At 54.1% G+C, this 20,253-nt stretch overlaps 1 protein-coding gene and 1 long non-coding RNA gene across 15 annotated transcripts in view; one reads left to right on the top strand and one right to left on the bottom strand.

Annotated features, from left to right (window-relative positions):
- The window catches only part of TMEM44 (transmembrane protein 44), a 49,527-nt gene extending 32,493 nt beyond the window's left edge, over window positions 1-17,034 (bottom strand). For 4 of the 14 annotated variants that reach the window (XR_016232453.1, XR_016232454.1, XM_089330818.1 and 1 more), the window contains exons 1-5: window positions 7,325-7,563; window positions 4,030-4,156; window positions 2,198-2,291; window positions 1,074-1,240; window positions 810-896 (exon numbers count right to left, since the gene is read on the bottom strand). Coding sequence is in view for 9 of the 14 variants with exons in the window: in XM_089330818.1 (XP_089186944.1) it covers window positions 810-896; window positions 1,074-1,240; window positions 2,198-2,291; window positions 4,030-4,156; window positions 7,325-7,464 (615 nt within the window). In the remaining 5 variants the exon portion in view is untranslated. Of the gene's footprint in view, window positions 1-809; window positions 897-1,073; window positions 1,241-2,197; window positions 2,292-4,029; window positions 4,157-6,728; window positions 7,054-7,324; window positions 7,568-16,843 lie in introns of those variants that run through there. The other 10 variants (XR_016232455.1, XR_016232456.1, XM_089330819.1 and 7 more) reach the window with 6 other exon arrangements.
- LOC138849314 (uncharacterized) lies at window positions 6,253-19,641 on the top strand. Its single transcript, XR_011387991.2, has 3 exons — window positions 6,253-6,817; window positions 19,067-19,202; window positions 19,380-19,641. It is a non-coding gene; the product is annotated as an uncharacterized LOC138849314 (long non-coding RNA).
- Window positions 19,642-20,253: the final 612 nt, after the last annotated feature.

Genomic DNA, 20,253 nt, shown 5'->3' with positions numbered 1-20,253 from the left:
TCACCCACGTGAGAGACTCAGGTAGAATTCCTGGCTCCTGGCTCCTGGCTCCTGTCTGGTCCAGCCCCGGGGGAGTGAACGAGCAGATGGAAGATCACTCTCTCTGTCTCTTCCTCTCTCTCTCTCACTTTGTCTTTCAAAAATAAATGCTGGGCTGCAACATTCATGGTGGGACATGTGGCCACGGTTCCCATCAGAGAGACAGGAGCAGCTGTCTCAGAAGTGCCTGCAGAGCTGATTTCACACGTCCACACAGCATCTCGCCAGTGCTCGGGCTTCCTGTCGGCTGCCTTTCCCTGGCCTCCACCTCCTGAACCCCCCCACCCCCACCCCGGGGAGCTGGCGCGACAGCTGCTAGCCACCCTGGCCCAGCAGGGTAAACACGCTCCACCCCGCATCACGGACAGCGCAGGAGCCTCGTCTCCCTGTCTGGCAACAGCTGACGCCGCTTAGACTTTCTAAAGCACCGAAATGCTTTGCCTGAGCCACAGGGAAGCCCAGCACTGGCGGGGGCCACCCTCTCACCTGCATGCACCCCAGAGTCTTCATGCCCTGCCTGCTTGCCATTTGCTCCAAGGAGCGGGGATGCAGGCAGCGGGCTCCCCACGTGGCCCAGGACTCCCTGGGGCCAGCTGCCACTCTGCACACAGACCCTGGCAGCTGCCATACCTGGGGGCTCCTCAGAGAAGCCTAAGGGTGTGCGTGGGGTGCACACACACCCCGCCCCATGACCTGGGGCTTCCAGGATGCTCCCAGATGCCCTAAGACCTGCCCCGTGACCCACGCTCCCAGCCCTGCCCCAGCCTTACAATTCTGGAGAGTTGGGGGATCTGGGTAGCCCAGGAGCCAAGGGCAGCGACGACACCCAGCAGGTAGCCGAGGATTTCAGCGTCGTCCTGTGAGAAAGAGGGATCCACTCTCAGTTTTCTGCGGAGACTGTTCCCTGGCTTTCCCCCAACAACGGTCAAGCCTGCCTGCCCCAAGCCCCTTCCTCCCACCTGGGGCATTTGGAGAAACCACGGCGGAAGGGACCTGCACGGCCCTGAGTCTTGCCCACAGCCACTCAGCCTCACCTGCAGCAGGCTTCCCAGCAGCCTCCGCTGCGGCCCCCGCACCAGGGCGGAGGCCTTGGGGACAGCAGCCCACAGAGCCCAGCCTGGGCCCAGGCTCAAGGGCAGGGCCAGGGCAAAGACACTGGCCCTGAGGCGCCGCCTCCTCTTCTTCTCTCGGGTGTTCCCACCTGCAAGAGACAACAGAATCCCACATGGCTCCTGGAACCCAGGACTCTCCTAGGGGAGAAGTGGTCACTCAGGCGGGAGGCCTCCCTGGCTGCTCAGCTCCGCCCCTTCAAGGCCCCGGAGCGGGGTAGGGGGACGCTGGTCACCACCCACCCCTCCCAGCCCTGTACCTGGCACTTCTCCTGCCCCAGGCAGGGGTGACCTTGTCTTTCACCACACAGACCTGGCACACGGCAGAACCTTACCTAGCCTAGCCCCTAGGCAGGCTCCTGCCCTAGCAGCTTCTGCCAGCCCCAGGAGCCTGGCGAATGCATCAGTGAGCAGATGTGTGTGCGCCCAAGCACCTGAACTCGGAGCAGGGTGAGCAGCCACAGCAGCATCTTTGGACGTTTCCTTGACATTTAGCCTCCCCTGAGCAGGTCTAACGACCTCTCTCCTGGCAGCACTAGGAAGCTGAGGGGTGAGGTGGGCATTCCCTCCGTGGGGATGAAGTCCAAGGCCACTCCTGCCCCATGGACTCAGAGCTGCTCATCCCACCTCTGTCACTTCTGGTCCTTGCCCTGGCTGCCATGGTCTGTGCCTATTCCTGGCGTCCAGAAGTCATGGGGTTCTGCTTGCCCACCCCAGACTTGCAGGCTAAATTATCACTGATCAACCCCCAAAGCCACACCCCAGCCTCCCTTTTTGGCCTTCGTGCGCCTGGAACATCCTTGCCTGCAGTCCGCTATCATGTGTTTCTCTGAAACCTGCAGCCCCCTCCCGGCCTCTGGTAGCCCACCACGTGCCCACACTCCCGAGCCAGCAGCTTGACTGTTTAGGGCCCTGGGCTGAGGTCGGGGCCACATTCATTCTTCAGTGCCTGGCAAGGGCTTGGCTCAGGGCGTGATGAGGAGCAGGCACTTAGGGTTCCCATGAATGAACGGGTGGATGAAGCTAGGGACAGACGGCCACACACTCACCCGAATGAGACTTGACCTTGGATCCGCAGACTGGGAAGAGAATGAACACGAAGTTCGCTAAATCAATGGCTGCTAGGTAGGCACCAGTGAAAACCTGGGAGCAAAGGGAAGTGGAGCGTTGGTGTCCCAGCGTCTTTTCCAGGCCATCCAGCGCCTGTCACCTGGGTCCCCTCCCCCTTAGGCATCACACCGATGCAGCACCTCCACATGCATTGCGAGGTGGCGCCTCCCACCAAGCCGGGAAGGGGCCGTTATCATCTCCATCTGGGTGTCTGGGTGCGTGATCCTGGGTGCGCGTCTGGTGCAGTGGCTGAAACGCCACGTGCGATGCTGCATTCCACATCGGGGGACCTGGTCTGAGTCTGGCTCTGCTCTGACTCAGCTTCCTGCTAATGTGGAAAGCAGCAGACGATGGCTCAGGGATTTAGGTCCTTGCTAGCGACAGGGAAGACCCGAAGTTCTGGGCCATGCAAGGGCTGTTGTGGGAATTTCTGGGTGGGGGTAAACTAGTGGATGGAAGATCTATCTCTCTGTCTCTCTCTATCCCCGCCTCTGTGTCTCTCAAATACAATGAAAATAAAAAATAAGTAAGTGTCTGATACAAAGCTATATGGAGGCCCACTGGCGGAGGTGAGAAGAGAACTCTGCCTTCCGCTTCCCACTGCGGGAAGAGTCTACGCTGTGTGACTTTGGCCTCAGCTTCTTCATTGGTCAAGAGGCCCAACACCACCAGTACCTCCCAAAGGCCATCAGGCGGCTCACTGGGGACAGCACTAGGAAAGCTCCTGGGCCAGAGGCGCGCACACTCCCTGCACGGGCACCAGCGGAGTCAGAGGTCAAGAGCAGGTGTCTGGAGTTTGCATCCTGGCACTGCTACTTGGGGGAGGAGGGATGACTTCAGGCAAGTTCTGAACGTTTAACCCCTTTCCGTTGGAGTTTCCAAACTTGTGAAACAAGGACAAGGAGAAGGAATACACCTGCCCCTGGGGGAGTGCTCTCAGGGTATAAGACATCAACACATGCAAGGTCCTTAGTACCAAGTATGGAGTCAAGTTTTTAATCAATGTCAGGTGTTGTTACTGGGCTTAGGCTGGCCCTTATCATATCCTATCAGCCAACGGGAATGACCTGCCTCTGAGAAGCTACTGCACAAGCAGAGTCCAGAACTCTCCAAATCTGCAGGGCTGGGCACAAGGGCACGACAAGCCCCATGGATGCCTCTGCAGGGAGGCCCACCAAGATTTCCTGGGGATGTGTGTTTTGGGACAGGACTGTTCTGTTAAGGTTCATGGACTTTTGGGAAACATGAAACTGCTTCTCACTTGCTCCAAAGCCTGCGCTGCCACCCGGGGCGGGATCCAGGCAGTGCTACATTAGCTGGGGGCGCTCGGGGCTCTAAACATGGTGAGAGCAACGGCAGGGTCATCGAGCGTGCGTGGTGTGCTGCTTCAGGTGACGGGGGACAGCAGTGATGAAAGTCCTCGCCCTCATGGTGCTGCCAGCATGCCGGTGGGGTTCACAGACAAAAGTAAAGAGCACCGAGTGTCAGGGTAAGCGTGGGAAACCGAGCAGGAACAGGTGACCCAGAGTGCTCGCAGAAGAGGCGCAGCATGATCTCACACAGGCAAGGCTTCCTGAGCGGAGAAGGACGGAGGTGAGTGGGGAACCATGCGGATGAAGGCTCAGCAGCATCGGAAGGGGGCAGAAAGACCCCCAGGGCAAGGCCCTGAGACTGAACTGTGCCTCGAATGTTGAAGGAACAGGACAGGAGCCAGGATGGCTGCAGCCGAGAAAGGAAAGCCAGGCCTGCGCTGGTCTCAGCGCCAACATACCTGGATGGTGAGCTGTCTGGCCAGGACGGCCCCGACGGTGTCGCACAGGCTGGCCAGGAGGCAGCACGCAGCACACAGCGCCGACTGCTCCCGTCTGCCTCTCCTTGTGCATCGCAGGTAGAGCAGCCTGGGGGGACAAGGGTGTGAGGCTGGGCACAGGCCCGAGCAGGTGCCTGGAAAGCACTCCCCCATCCCCACCCCGGGGGTTCAGCAGGTGGTTTTGAACTTGGTCCCTGGCCATGGCAGGAGCCACAGCTCATGAAAGGTGAGGACACCGCCTTTGCCACGAGGAAGACAGACCTTCCTCCTCCAGACCAGGCCGGCTCCGGCTGCGGAGCCAGCACCTGCGCGCACAGCCTAGCTGCCAGGCTGGATCTATTTTTTTCTTCGAAAGGGAAATAGGGGGGTTAGGAAAGTAGCTTGGCCACTGCAGGTCACTGCGGAGCTGCCCGTCGGTATCCAAGAGGCACCTTGTTTGTCTGAAATGAAAGTGAGATCCTTTCAATCCGCACACGCGGTGGGGGCGGCACGGCTTCTGCTGGCCTGGGTCCAAGCTAAGCACGTTGTTCACATGCGGGGAGAGCTGGGAGCTGACCTCCCCCTGAGCCCCCGCTGCCAGCCTTCCTCCAGACTCCGCACACACCCAGGAACAGGCACGCGTGGGCAGGGCAGGCGGGCCGGAGGGGCCCAAGCTCTTCTGTCAGCACCATGGACTGGAACTCAGCGGTGGTTCATGGTATATGTCTCCCGGCTTCATGCCTACGGAGAAACTGAGGCACAATCGTGGCCGCCCTAGCTTCCTTTAACCAGGGGCTGTGCTCACTCCACACCAGTAGCACTGGTTCTGAGCGCCGGCCCGGGGAACACAGGATGAGCACGGAGGCTACTGGGTCCCTAGTCACTTCCCCACCTGACCGCTCGAGCTCCGTCTGCGCTCCCAGCTCCCACTGGGAACATCAACCTGGACTCCTGAAAGCAGCTCAAGGCCCAAGAGTGAAGACTCTCCAATGAGAAACTCGGAGTGGGGCCAGAGGAGCATCAGTGCTTTCCACCACTCTTCTGAGAGAAGAGAACGCCCGGCCCCCGGAGCTCAGCTGAGTGGACGGCAGGTCTCTGGCCTCATGGGTGGCATTTTCGCTCTGCATCCGTCGCTCTCAGCGTTTCCTCAGCTCCCAGGGGCCAGGGGTCACGGATGACTTCAGTGCAGCCCCTACACCACTTACAAAGATAAGGGGACAGTCAGGGCCAGCGAGGTCCCCTAACAAGCAGGTATGTCCAGCGCCAGGCAGGGTGAAGAAGCAGAGCTGGTTCTCAGGCTGGCCGGCTGGTTAACCTGTCCAGGCCTGAGATTCCACAGCTGTGCCGGGCCTGGCAGTGCTGACCGCAGAGGGTGACGATGCACCTGCAGTCCACCCTGGGACCAGCGGAATTTAACCCTGACAAGCCTGCCCCTTTAATAGGGTCGGGGCTTTTGCTCTTTCCTTTCACTCGGCCAAGTCATTTAACCCCTCAGACCCTGAGTGCGCCTCCTCAGCAGATGGGGAGCACTAGCACCTATCTCCCAGGGTTGGGCCAGGCCAGGCCAGAAGGAGTTAATGAATGCCACACCTGGGGGCAGGCGCTGTGGCGTAGTGGGTAAAGCCACTGCCTGCAGTGTCGGCATCCCATATGTACGCTGGTTTGAGTCCAGGCTGCTCCACTTCTGAGCCAGCTCTCTGCTATGGCTTAGGAAAGACAGCCCAAGTCCTTGGGCCTCTGCACCCATGAAGCAGACCCGGAAGAAGCTCTTGGTGCCTGGCTTTGGACTGGCGCAGCTCTGGCCATTACAGCCATCTGGGGAGTGAAGCAGTGGATGGAAGACCTCTCTCTCTCTCTCTCTCTCTCTCTGCTTCTGCCTCTCTGTAACTCTGCCTTTCAAATTAAAAAAAAAAAAAAAGTGCCACAGCTGGCCCACAGGGACTGTTCCAGGTGTCTTTATTCATGCTCCAGTCACTGCACTTTGAAACACCATCAGGGACTGCCCACCGGGTGCCAAGGTGCTGGTCCTCTCTCCCTTCCAGGGAACACTTAGGTGGCACCATACTGGGCATTGCCTTGTGGATTTCTGCAACTGGAGAGCTCATCCCTACAGCCCAGGCTATGAGGAGCACTTGGCCAACCCACTGCAGGTGCAGCAAAGGCTGTGGCCAGAGTCAGGGCGTTGCCACACCCCTTCCCAGTTAAGAAGGCCTTGGGCAAATTGAGAGGACAGGGGGAGGTCTCCCAGGGTTAATGGCATAGTTGTATCAACAGGAGCGATGTTTAACAAGCACTTATTAAGTGTTTTGCAGGTACTGCCATTTAAGCCTTCCATTTATCCTATAAGGTATTATCCCCGGTCACAGGAGGCCCAAAGGTTGTATAACTTGCCCAGCGAGTCACAGGGAAAGAGCTGACAATAGGACACAGGACCCGTGGTTTCCAGTCCAGGGCCCTATCCACTGCACCACCCAGCCTCCTCGTGTTGGCTCACAGCCCAGCCTCCCGGCGCGTGGAATCCGGCTAAGTATCCGACTTCAGTTTACAGAGAAGTGCTCGCTGCGATCCTGCAACTGGGTTGCCCCGTCCACCCCCGCGATCCGCCGCTTCCTCCGGGTCTCCACGAGGGAGCAACGCCCTCCCCCCACTCCACAGCGCGCCGCGGGCCCGGGGACCCTTACAGCGCGTGGGCGGCGATCCAGCAGGAGGCGGCGCAGATCCAGAGGCCGAAGGAGATGCAGACGCGGTGGCGGGCGAAGCAGCGGTCCAGGTATTCCCAGTCCCAGAGCGCGGGCGCGGGCGCGGAGCTGGGCACCTCCCCCATGGCCCGGCCCTGTGCCGAGCCGCCCGCGTGGCCAAGACTCGCCGCGGACAGCCCGGGCGCCGCCGTCCCGCGCCCCCTTCTGCGGCCCCGGCGAGCGCACCGGGCGCGGGCCGAGATGGGCGCGCCCGCTCCGCGCTCCCGGGCGCAGGCAGCGGCGGCGAAGGCACCGGGGAAAAGTTTCCGGGACCGCGCGGCTTCCCAGCCCTCTCGCTATTGTCGGGGGTCGGCGGGGCAGAGGCCGCCCCCCAGCGGCGGGAGCCGGAAGCGGCCTTCGCACAAAGGCTGCGGCCCCCGGCCCGACACGGGTGCGGCGGCGCCGGCTCCCACGGCCCCTTCGCGGTCACCCACTCCCAAACCGCGGGGCCGGAGCTGGGCGGGCCGCTGCCGGCCGCAGCCTGGCACTTAGTCCCTTCCCCTTCCCCGCGCTCCCTCAGCCACACAATACACACACACCCTTGCGCCTGCGGGCCCCCAGCTCCGTGGGACCGGGGCCGGGGCCAGGAAGGAAGGAGCCAACGAGCCGAGGACCGGGTCGTCCCGACATCTGCCTCTCGTCCCCCTCTTAAGTGGTCGGGGGCACCGTCCGCCCGCATCCCGTCACCCAAGCCGGGCTTTCGGACGCCATCGCAGACCGCGCCCCGCAGCCCCGGGAGCCGGGGTCTTTGGAATCCTCCACCCCCCCACCCCACCCCACCGCCCCGCCACGCCCCAAATCCGGGCGCGTGCTGTTTTTCGTGAAGACACACTATTATTGTCAAATGTTGCTTACTGATTTTGGTGTGCTGAAAGCAAGACACGACTCTCATTTCACTGTTCGCAAACAGCGTTGCGGTGTTCACCCTTTCAAAGTGGACAGTTCAGGGGTTTTTAGTCTCTGTGGAGCTGTGCAGCCGCGCCACTAACACTTTCATCACCCACCCCTCAGAATCGACTCTACTCGTAGGCTGTTCACCTCCACCACCTGTCAAGGCTCCAAGCCTGGGAATCGCACGTGCACCCTCTGTCTCCTGGACCCCCCCATTCCGGCTCCATACGCACGGAGTCTTCCCATGGTGTCCCTTGGGTGACTACTGCTGTCACTGAGCCTGGTGCTTTTGGGCCAGTCAATGCTGCAGGAGGCGTCTGTGCCTCACGCCTTTTGATGGCCGGAGATTCACACACTGTGCGTGGACCACGTTCCGTTCCTCCGCCAGCTGTCACCCTTTGGCTCTCAGGAGTCCTGCTGCTGTGGGACATCTGTCTGTGAGCCTCTGTGTGCACACGGGTTTCCATTTCTCTTGGGTACATGCCGTGGAGTGGAATGACTGGGTCATATGCTGACACCATGTTTATTAACCTTCCTAGGGACTTCCAAGACCATTCTCCAAAGTGGACACACTGTTTTATGGGTTCATACTTTTAAAAAGTATTTTTCAAGACTTTTATTTTCAATTTATTTTAAAAAGAGACAGGGAGATCTTCCATCCACGGCTTGACTCCCTAAATGCCCACAACAGCCAGGGCTGGGCCAGGCTGAAGCCAGGAGCTCAGAACTCCAACCAGGTCTCCCATGTGAAGGACCCCACGTAATTGAGGCATCTGCTGGTGTCCCCCAGGGTACACATCAACAGGAAGCAGGATCGAAAGGGGAGGAGCCTGGCACTCTGATCTGGGATGCAGGCATCCGCAGAGGCAACTTACGCCGCTGTGCCAAGTGGCCAGCCCCAATTCCTGTATTTTTAAAAGTTACGACCACTCATGGGAGAAATGAGTGCTCTATGGTATGTCGGGCTTTGCTGTGGTCTGAATGTTGTGTCCCCTCAAACCCCACAGGCTGAAGCCTAATCGCCAGCTTGTCAGTATCAGGAGAGGGGCCCTTGAGGGGTGACTGCATCAGGAGGGCAGGAGACACAGCCAGAAGTCTCTGCAAACCGGAACCCAGACACCAGGCCTGCCAGTGTCTTGGTCTCGGACGGGCAGCCTGCAGAGCAGAGCATGCTCAGTTCTGCTGCTGGCAAGCCACCCAGCCTGAGCTGCGTTGCTACAGCAGCCTGCATGGACCAGGTGCGGGCCCTGAACTGGGAGCTGGGGACACGTGGTTGAGAGGAACAGACAGGGTACCTGCCCTCCTGGAGCTCACATTGCATAGCAAGGGAACAAGTAACGGTAAAGAGGCCAACTTGAGCTACTCAGATGACGAGGATGGAGTGACAGGAATGGGAACCGGTGAGAGCATGGTTAGAGGGTTCAACAGGTGGTGCAGGTTTCAGGTGGCTGAGCCAGGCCTGCCCCACTGAAGCTCAGGGCGGATACGCCTGTGCTGCGTCCGTCCGGGAGGCCTCTGCTTCCCTCCGACGCCGGCCAGGGAGTGCCTGGGTCCTGGGCTCCAGTGATCACCCTAGTGATGCTGTCGCCACAGCACGGAGAGCTGTGCCGTCCGCTGACCGAACCACAGTTAATTTGAGCCGCTGTCTAGGGTGTCTCCCCTCTCTCAGGTTAGCGTGAGCCCCCAGAGACCGGGCCTGCACCTCAGAGTTGCTCCACGGTGGCATCTGGCCTGCAGTGAAGACACCACGCATGTCTCCTGTTGCTGTGCCTCAGTTTGATGCCCGCCCCTGGCTCCTGCCAACGCAGGCCCTGGGAGACAAGACTGATGGCCCAAGTAGTCAGCTTCCTCCACCCATGGGGAGTCCTGGATCGAGTTCCTGGCTCCCAGCTGTGGACAGCTGGGGAGCGAACCAACAGATGGGGAGCCCTTTCCGTCTTTCTTGGCCTCTCAAATACATTTAAAAATATTTTTTTTAATTTTTTAATTTTTATTTTTTGATGGGCAGAGTGGATAGTGAGAGAGACAGAGAGAAAGGTCTTCCTTTACCGTTGGTTCATCCTCCAATGGCCGCCGCGGCCAGCGCGCTGCGGCCAGCGCACTGTGCTGATCCGATGGCAGGAGCCAGGTACTTATCCTGGTCTCCCATGGGGTGCAGGGCCCAAGCACTTGGGCCATCCTCCACTGCCTTCCCGGGCCACAGCAGAGAGCTGGCCTGGAAGAGGGGCAACCGGGACAGAATCCGGTGCCCGACCGGGACTAGAACCCGGTGTGCCGGCACCGCAAGGCAGAGGATTAGCCTAGTGAGCCGCGGCGCCGGCCAAAAAATATTTTTTTAATCCATTTGTTCCTCCTCACATACCCTGGACCAAGTTTATGTACCTCAACTGTTTTTTCTTAGAATAATGGTTATTTTTTAAAAAATATTTTATTTATTTAAAAGAGTTACAGAGAGACGTGAAGACAGAAAAAGGTTTTCCATCCGCTGGTTCACTCCCCAAATAGCCGCAATGACCATAGCTGAGCTGATCTGAAGCCAGGAGCCAGGAGCTTCTTCCGGGTCTCCCACACGGGTGCAGGGGCCCAAGCACTTGGGCCATCTTCTGCTGCTTTCCCCAGCACAGTAGAAGGGAGCTGGATCAGAAGAGGAGCAGCCAGGACTTGATCTTGCGCCCATATAGGATGCCAGTGCTGCAGGCCGGGGCTTTAACCTGCAGTGCCACAGTGCTGGCCCCAGAAAAATGGTTCTTAAAATTTTCTATGGGGCCAGCACTGTGGCATAGCGGATAAAGCTGCCACCTCCAGTGCCGGCATCCCATATGGCTGCTGGTTTGAGTCCCGGCTGCTCTTCTTCTGATCCTGCTCTCTACTATGGCCTGGAAAAGCAGTGAAAGATGGCCACGTCCTTGGGCCCTTGCACTTGAGTGGGAGACTTGCAAGAAGCTCCTGGCTCCTGGCTTTGTATCAGTGCAGCTCCAGCCGTTGTGGCCATCTGGGGAGTGAACCAGTGGATGGAAGACTTCTCTCTCCTCTCTCTCTGTGAAACTCTTTCAAATAAATAAATCTTTAAAAAAAAAATTTCTGTGACCTCTTAAAAAATCTGAAACAAAAACAAAAACCTTCACCCTTGAAAAATCTGAACATGTGCACCCACCCAACACAAAAGTCTGATAGTCATCTGGAAATTCAGTTACGGGTCCCTTTGGAGGAAAGGAACCAGGACTGAAGGCTGTTAGTCTAAGAGAGTAAGTCCTTTCCCGAGAGCCCCCTGCCTGAGCAGCGGGGCAGTGCGACCCATGGGTCTAGTCGGAACCAGTCCACCTGTCAAAAGGCAGAACAACCAGAGCCGGTGCTCTGCACAGGAGTCCTTGGTTTGCTGTGGCTGCTGTCTCAAATTACCACGCACTGAAGTGGCTTAAAACAGCAGAAGTGAGTCCCTCAAACTATTTTTAGAAAAGATTTATTTTATTTATTTCAAAGACTTACAGAGAGAGAGGTAGAGAGGTCTTCCATCCACTGGTTCACTCCCCAAATGGCTACAATGGCCAGAGCTGAGCCGATCTGAAGTCAGGAGCCAGAAGCTTCTTCTGGGTCTCCCACATGGGTGCAGGGGCCCAAGCACTTGGGCCATCTTCTACGGCTTTCTCAGCAGGAAGCTGGATCAGAAGTGGAGCAGCTGGGACTCAAACCAGCACCCATATGGGATGCTGGCGCTGCAGGCTGGGGCTTTAACCCGTGGTGCCCCAGCACCAGGCCTCCCCTCCCCTCAACAGTTTTGTAAGCCTAGAGTCTGAGATGAGTGTTACTGGACCAAGACACAGGTGTGAGCAGAGCTGCACTCCTGCTGGGGGTGGGGGTGGGGGTGCAGAGGCTGCTCCTTGTCCTGCCTCTTGCAGCTGCCAGTGGCTGCCAGCAGTCTCTGCCTTCACGGTCACTTTGCCTTCTCTTCTGCGCGGGTCACATCTCTGCCCATCTCTCCCTCTTGCAAGGACCCCTACGATTCCATTTATGACCTACTCAGATAACCCATAATCTCCTCGATTGTGAAAAACGCCACAAGGAACGAGGGAGTACAGGTGTCTCTACGGGGCGGTGGTTGCCTATCTTTTGGGTGTGTCCGGAAGAAGAGTTGCCAGGTCACGTGGAAGTTTCTTTAATTTCTTGGGGACCCTCCGTACTGTTTCCCACAATGGCCGCATACACGGTGTCCCACCACAAGTGTGCAGGCTTTCCCTTTGCACGCCACGCCAGCTCTTCTTGTCTTTGCGAGAGCACCTCTCCTGATGGCCCTGAGGTGGCGTCGCACAGTGGTTCAGTTTTACATTCCCCTGATGGTCAGTGGTGCTGAGCACCTTTTTATACGCTCGGTGGCCGTGCTTATGTTGTCTTCTGAGAAATATCTATTCAAATCCTTTGCCTCATTTTAAATCAGGTTATGCATTCTCTTGCTATTGAGTTGTATGAGTTCTTTATATATCTTAAATGTGAACACCTCATCTGATGCACAGCTTGCAGATACTTTCCCCAGTGTGTGGACTGCCTTTTCATTTTGTTGATGGTTTCCTTTGCTGTATGGAAGTGTTTGAGGTCGAGGTAGTCTCATTTGTTTTTGCTTTTACAGCCTGAGGTTTTGTTGTGATAGTCAAGATTTCAGTGCCAAAGCCAATAGCAAGGGTTTCTCCCCTTCATTTTCTTCCAGGAGTTTGATGGTTTCAGGTCCCATTTAGGGCTTTTCTCCATTTTGAGTTCGTTTTTGTCTGTAGTGTAAGATAAGGGTTCAGCATTATTTCTTTGAAAGTGGAAATTCAGGGGCTGACTTTGTGGCACCACAGATTAGGCTGATGCCTATGACACCGGCATCCCATATGAGCACTGGTTCGAGTCCTGGCCGCTCCATTTCTGATCCAGCTCCCTGCTTATGCACCTGGGAAAGCAGATGACAAGTGCCTGGGTCCCTGCCACCCATGTGGGAGACCTGAATGAAGTTCCTGGCTTTGGGAAGTGAACCAGCAGATGGAAAACCTGTCTCTCCCAATCTCTCTCTCTAACTCTGCCTTTCAAATAAATAATTCTCTCTTAAAAAAAAAAAAAAAAGAGTGGAAATACAGCTTACCTAGCACCATTTGTTGAAGAGACTATCCTTTCCTCGTTGTGTCTTTGAGTGCTTTTGTTGAAAATGAGTTCACCAGGGCTGGCGCAATAGATGCAATTCTAAGACAATATAACACTTTCCTTTCTCATCCTTCCTTTTAATTTTTGCGATAACACTTTTATTTATTTATTTGAAAGTCAGAGTTACACAGAGAGAGGAGAGGCAGGAAGGGAGGGAGGAAGGGAGGGAGGGAAGGGGGGGGCAGAGAGAGAGAGAGAGAGAGAGAGAGAGAGAGAGAGTCTTCCATACATTGGTTCACTCCCCAATTGGCTGCAACAGCCAGAGCTGTGCAGATCTGAAGCCAGGAGCCAGGAGCTTCTTCTGGGTCTCCCATGCGGGTGCAGGGGCCCAAGGACTTGGACCATCTTCTACTGCTTTCCCAGGCCACAGCAGAGAGCTGGATCGGAAGTGGAGCAGCTGGGTCTTGAACTGATGCCCATATGGGAATCTGGCACTTCAGGCCAGGGTGTTAACTTACTACTCCACAGTGCCGGACCCAACGATAACATTTTTAATTTACTTTATAATCACAGGCGTAATCCTCCATTAAATGAAGAGTTCAACACTTTTTTTTTTTTTTAAGATTTATTTATTTGAAAGGTAGAGTTACAGAGTCGGGGCAGGGCGGGGCGGGGGAGGGGAGGAGAGCACTTCCATCTGCTGGTTCACTCCCCAAATACCCACAGTGGGCCATTCTTGGCTGACTTCCCAGGTCATTAGCAGGAAGCTAGATGGGAAGTGGAGCAGCTGGAACTCAAACCAACGCCCACATAGGATGCCGACATAGCAGGCAGCAGCTTTATGCGCTACGCCACAGTGCCATCCTGAGTTCAACAAGTTAAAAGTAGAAAGACCACTTTTCTGCTGGTGTAGACAAGGGCTCTAACCAATAATCAATGTAGTATCACTTTAAATAGGGAAGTGTGATACCTGCAACTTTTGTTCTCACACTGCTCTGTCTAGTCAGGGTCTTTTGTAGGGCCATAAGAATTTTAGGATTTTTCACCCTAGTTCTGTGAAGAATGCCTTTGGGATTTTGATGGAGATTTGCGTTCTGTCGTTACGGGCATTTTAACAGTACCCTTCCATCCATGGACACAGATTATCTTTCTGTCCACTTGTGCCCTCTTCAGTCTCTTTCATCAGCCTTCTCAGTAGGCAGGTTTCGGTAGACAGGCCTTCTGTCTCCTTGGTTAAATCACTCCTTTTTTTTTTTTTTTTAAACTCTGCTGTAAATGGGATTGTTTTCTTCATTTCTTTTTTGACTTGGTCATGATGTGTAGAAACGCCACAGATTTTTATAGGTTGATTTTATATCCTGCAACTTTATTGAATTAATTTCTTGGCTCTGACAGTTTTTTTGGTGGAGTCTTCTACATATAGGATACGTTATCTTCAGTTAGAGGCACTTTTCCTTCTTGGAACCTTACGTTTCTGTTTCTTGTCTGATTGCCCTGCCGGCACTCCCAGTGCTGCACTGAGCGGAAGCAGCGAGACTGGGCGTCTTCGCCTTGTACTGGTTCTTAGAGGAAAAGCTTTCGGTTTCTGCCCGTGAATTCTGATGCTGGCTGTGGGTTTTGCCATAAATGACCTCTGTTATGTTGAGGAATTTCCCTTCTGTACCAAAACTATTCAGAATTTTATCAAGAAAGGGGCAGCCCTGCGAAGGCTCTCTTAGAGGTGGGAAGAGATAGGCCTGTGGAGAAAGGCAAATAGCAGAGGGGCTGCGGCTCAGGTGGGCGAGGAGGTGAGAGACAGAGAGACAGAGCCTGCAGCCCAGTCATGAGGGCAGCAGGACCTCATCTCTAGGGGACTCTTAGTGTTGTATCTTTTCACCAACACCTCCCAGTACCCCCACAGGGGCTCTGTGCGTGGCCAGGCCTCAGGAAGTGAATCAGCTCCTTTTCCAGAGTCCTTGGAGGTCTGGCAGCTGCCCAGAGTTGGTCAAAGATAACGCTCTGGCCATGGTTCAGAGTTGGCCAAAAAGAAAAGCTAACACGGGGACCGTAGCACTTGTGCGTCACGTCACTGCTACAGGCATTTCCTGTTGGCAGAGGCAGTGCGACTCGTGCATTGTCCTGCGGAGGAGCCAGGGCCGCAGCCAGCGGGCAGGCAGCCCTCAGGAGTGGCGGCCAGAAATCCCAGGCGCCTGGGGGCGCACCGGCCAGCAGCTCCCGAGCTTTCTCTGCAAGTGCACCGTTTCCAGAGTAAAATGCATTACTTGGAGGAGCGGCTTGTGGCTGCTACTCACAGAGCAATGTTCAAGACAAGTCTGCGCTGGACTGGTGGACTCGCCCAAGGGAGTAGATTCCAGGAGAATGCATCTGGAAGTCATGGCTTTTTCCAGTCCTAACCAACCCTGTGGTGGACACGCTGGGGTGCCGGGACTGAACAGGTGGCAGGACTGTTGGGGTCTCAGCTGTACCTTGGACTCTCAGCAACTCCCTGTGTGGCCCCGTGAAGGGGTCTTTACTTTGTTCCCTCACCGTGTTCCTCATTTGTAACATCTGATTGCCACAATTCACACACTTTATGATGCTTAGAAACTGCGAGAGGGCAATGCAATTGACAGACATTGAAATGTGACTACAAGGAAAGCCCCGCATTAAAAAATATTTTTGTTGGGGCCGGTACTGTGGCGCAGTAGGTTAATCCTCCGCCTGCAGTGCTGGCATCCCATATGGGCACTGGTTCTAGTCCTGGCTGCTCCTCTTCCAATCCAGCTCTCTACTGTGGCCCGGGAAAGCAGAAGATGTCCCAGGTGCTTAGGCCCCTGCATCCACATGGGAGATCCGGAAGAAGCACCTGGTTCCTGGCTTCAGATCAGCGCAGCTCTGGCTATTGTGGCCTTTTGGGGAGTGAACCAACGGAAGGAAGACCTTTCTGTCTTTCCCTCTCAGTCTGTAACTCTACCTCTCAAATAAATAAATAAATCTTTAAAAATTTTTTATTTTCATCTACTTGAAAGGCACAGAGAGACAAGAGAGAGAGGGAGAGAAAAGAGAGAGATTGTTCATCCACTAATTCACTCCCCAAAAGCCCACAACTACCAGGACTACACCAGGGCAAAGCCAGGAGCCTGGAACTCAATCTGAGACTCCCATGTGGGTGGCAGGAACCCAAGCACTTGAACCATCATCTGCTGCCTCCCCGGATGCGTTAACAGGAAGCCGGATCAGAAGCAGAGCAGGCTGGACTTGAATTGGCACTCTGACTATGGGATGTGGTACTGCAACACCTTCCCCCTACATTATTTTTTTTAAAGTTACTTATTTGAAAGGGAGAGAGAGAGAGATCTTCCATCCACTGGTTCACTTCCTGAATAGCCACAACAGCCTGGGCTAGGCAGGCTGGAGCCGGGACTCTAGAACCCTATCAGGTCTCCCACTTGGGTGGCAGGGGCCCAGGTACTTGAGCCATCATCTGCTGCTTTACCAGGAGCATTAGCAGGAAGCTGGACTGGATGCAGAATCCAATATGGAATCCAATATGAGATGCTGGCATTGCAAGCAGTGGCTTAACCCACTGCACCGCAACAGCAGCCTCGAGAGACCATGTACCTTCTTTTTTTTTTTTTTTTTTTTTTTTTTTTTTTTTGTGTGACAGGCAGAGTAGACAGTGAGAGACAGAAAGAGACCATGTACCTTCTAAGAGCCGATTACATAGAATACAGTACTTGAATATTTGCATCTGAGTAATTGTTTAGAGGCAGTATCAGTTCTTGCTGCAGAAAGAGCCCAGCGTCCTGCCGAGTCTATGCGTGCCACCATGGGGGCTGGAGAACACTGCTTCCTGAAGGGCAGTGGCTGGCAAAGCGCCCGCAGAGACAGGAGCAGCATTTCTCCTTATCATGACAACCATTTGCTTCTCTCTCCTGGCCCAGTTCTCTCTACTCCACTACGTGACTCCAGAGCCCTGCTGGTATTTTACTGAATACTTAGTGTCCCCTTACCCCCCGCCCCCCCAAAGTGTTTTGGAAAAATTTCAGATCTACAGAAAATGAAGGAACGCTTACCTTTCTTTCCAGACGTTAGATAAGGTCCTGCAATTGTTAACATTTTGCCACATTAGTTTTTTCTTGTACTCTTAACCATTTGATAGTGCAACAGGTTCCTGCCACTTAACTCCTAATGCATCAGTGTGTCTCCAAGGAGAGTGATGCAATCACACGTCTGCTGTACCGACACTATATGATCTAATCTGTCATCCGTATTAAAACATACTCAGCCGTTCTAATGATACCAACGCAGTGGGGCTTCCCCCAGTCCAGCATTTGATCATTGAGCCCAGGTCTGGAATTGTCTAACTGTTCTCTCACGATTAGGCTGAGGAGGGGTCAGCATGTCAAAGGTGACACCGTGCGCACCTGTCACACCACCTCAGGCAGCACAGGGTGTCAGGCTGTGACACTGTGGGGGACGCCAGATTGCGGTCAGTTGTTTAAGGTGATGTCTGCCAGATCTCTCCATTATGAAAAGCCTGTTTCCTTCCGTTTGTACTGAGTGGTGAGTGAAGCTGCACAATTGCCTGGCCCTCCAGTTCCCCACGTGGTGGAGTGGTTCCAGCTCCCACGGTGACCTCCTGAGGCAGTGACTGCGCTGGTGGTCACCAAGTGGAAATTCCGCCACTGCTACATTTACTGACCAGGGTTCCTTTGCATAAAAGTCCTCGTCTTCCTGGTTTTTGTTTTTTCTGAATATTACATGGACTCAAGAATCCCTTAAACACTCCAGGTTTTATTAATTCATATAAGACATTCTATGTGTTTCAGTACTGTTAGTCACATACTTTAGAAGTGGAAGAGATATACGCATGATCAATGTGAATTCCACCCCTCCGGTCCCCATCCACCTCTCACCATTCTGTCCTCTGGCTGCTGGGTCAAGTGGCAGTTGGTGGTTGTTAACCTTTAGCAGTTACCTTCTGAGGATGTCCCCAAGCTTGCGACTTCAAGTGTGGTCCCTGGATGAGCAGGATCAGCATGACCCATGGACTTGTGAGAAATGCAGAGGCTTAGGCCCCACGAGACCTAAGGAATCAGAATCTGCGTTTTAACGAGACACATGGATCATCTGTACACACACGGAGTCTGACAAGCATTGATCTCTAGACAGTGTTATGAGAGTGCTGGGTTCAAGTCTGTAGAGAGTGTGTACAAATAACAGCCAAGTATTAGGGAAGACTGAGTGGCAGCAGACATAGCACATGTCTTGCCTGAAGGTAACAAATCCTATTCTATTTTCCTAAAATAGTTGTTCTACTTCTGTATTCCCTGGTAGCTGAGAAACTAAGAAAATAAAACTTAAAACTCCATTTCAGTCAGAGAAATGACAGCAAGTGCCTAAAACCAGAGTTAGAAACACTGGGTTTTTTGAAATGCATTTCCCAAAATGACTCTCTAAAATAATCTTCCTTCGGTTGCTGCTGTTTTCCAATCATTGCAACAACAGCCATGGCAACTCCAACTGCATTATCTAGAATATGCAAACCAAACAGTTTGTTTTTATTCTGTCCTGGGAGGGACTCAACAGTTAGCCGCACACTATAAAAATACTATGGCAGCCACTCAGCACACTTCGTAATTTAGATAAAAGAATAGAGAAGGGTACAGTGCAGATAAGAGGCTGAGATTAGGGATAGAAAAAGAGCAAACGACATGCTGACGTCAGTCTGTCCAGCTGTGTTCCTGCAAGCTGGGAGCACTTGTCCTGGCAGGTGCTCCCCGGGGGCTCAGGCGCAGACCTCACCAGCCTTTCCCCTAAGTACCAAGGAGCACTTCCCAGAATCTGCCCAGGCACTGGATGCACTTGGAGGAGGGAGAATGTATTCAGACGCAGACTCATGACACCCCGGGAGGCCCCTGCACCTGCAGTCAGCAGCAGAATGGAGGATCTCACTTACCTCTACTGAGAAGATGCAGATGTAAGTGGATGTGCAGATACTTCGGTTTGATGCCAGCACCTTCACACCCCTCTCCCGCAGTTCCACAAATGAGAGCTTGTTAACTGTGAGCCACGTGCTGGTCAAGGCCCCTGGCATCAGGGGGAGTTCCCACTGCTCAGAAAGACGTGGGAAAGACTGAGCGGGGACAGTCTCCTCCACCTCACCACGACCTCCCGTGAGGGTCACAAGACTGGAGTCTCAGGCTCATCTCTATACACACAATTCAGTTTCAGCCCCTGTGAAATCAAAGTGATGAGACTGAAGGGGATATATTTCTTCTTTGTGTTTCCTATAGAGATCCATATGGAAGAGAAAGGAAAAGAAGTAAGATTGATTGAGGTCTTCTGACGCTGAAATCTGCGGGTCCTATGACGGAACATTCTACTACATAGAGCACACTCCACAGAAATGCACACAGCGTTCACTTAAAGGTGTGTATTATAAATAACTCTGCTGGCCAATAGGTAGCCACTAGTCACTTGTGGTTGTCTATATTTAAAAATACTTAGGGGCAGGCGCTGTGGTGTAGCAGGTAAAGCTGCCACCAGCAGTGCCGGCATCTCATTTGGGCGCCAGTTCAAGACCCTGCTGCTCCACTTCCAATCCAGCTCTCTGCTATGGCCTGGAAAAGCAGTAGAAGATGGCTCAAGTGCTTGGGCCCCTGCACCCGCATGGAAGAAATTCCTGGCTCCTGGCTTTGGGTCAGCGCAGCTCCGGCTGTTATGGTCATTTGGGGAGTGAACCAGCAGATGGACGACCTCTCTCTCCCTCTCTCTCTCTGTAACTCTTTCAAATAAATAAATAAATAAATATAAATAAATCTTTAAAAAAATACTTAAATAAAAATAAAAATTCACTTCCTCAATCACACTGGCTACATTTCAAGTGCTTAATAGCCACATATGGGTGTGGTCACTTACTGGCCAGTTCCATCATAACACAGTTCTATCAGAACGCCTATGGCAGCACCATTCTTAGAACAGGTAGCTTGTAATATAGCCACTCTAGACTACTACACAGCAGTGAGAGTGAACAGCCCCATCCCTTTGCTTTTAGAATGCACAAAACTGTTGTTTCCTCTTCACAGGAGAGTCTCTGGACAAAAGCTCTTTCCTCCTTGTATGTCTTCCGCTTCACCCTCAAGTGTGCACAGTGCACTGAACACAACATACAATAAATGGTTACTGAGGGTGCAAGGTTTGAATGATATCCCTGGCTTCTCCATAGACTGCAGAGGGGAGAGGGCTATTAAAACACAGGGCAGTAGGTAGATTTCTGGCTCACTGTCAGATTGTCCTGTTCACCTATCAAGAACATGCACGTGGCTCTGGGCTTCTTGGATAAAAACCTCAACTTCCTTCGCCTGCAGCGTCAGCTTTGCATATGGGCATGACTTTCAGTTCAACCCAGCTCCCTGCTAATGCACCTTAGAAAGCAGTGGAAGAAGGCCCAAGTCCTTGGACCCCTGTACCCATGAGGGAG

This window comes from Oryctolagus cuniculus, chromosome 4 (genome assembly GCF_051225735.1).
Source record: "Oryctolagus cuniculus isolate XC-2025 breed Fujian yellow rabbit chromosome 4, ASM5122573v1, whole genome shotgun sequence".
In the NCBI taxonomy this organism is placed as follows: domain Eukaryota; kingdom Metazoa; phylum Chordata; class Mammalia; order Lagomorpha; family Leporidae; genus Oryctolagus; species Oryctolagus cuniculus.
Note: the sequence above shows the minus strand (reverse complement) of the source record. Positions and strands in the feature narration are given on the sequence as shown.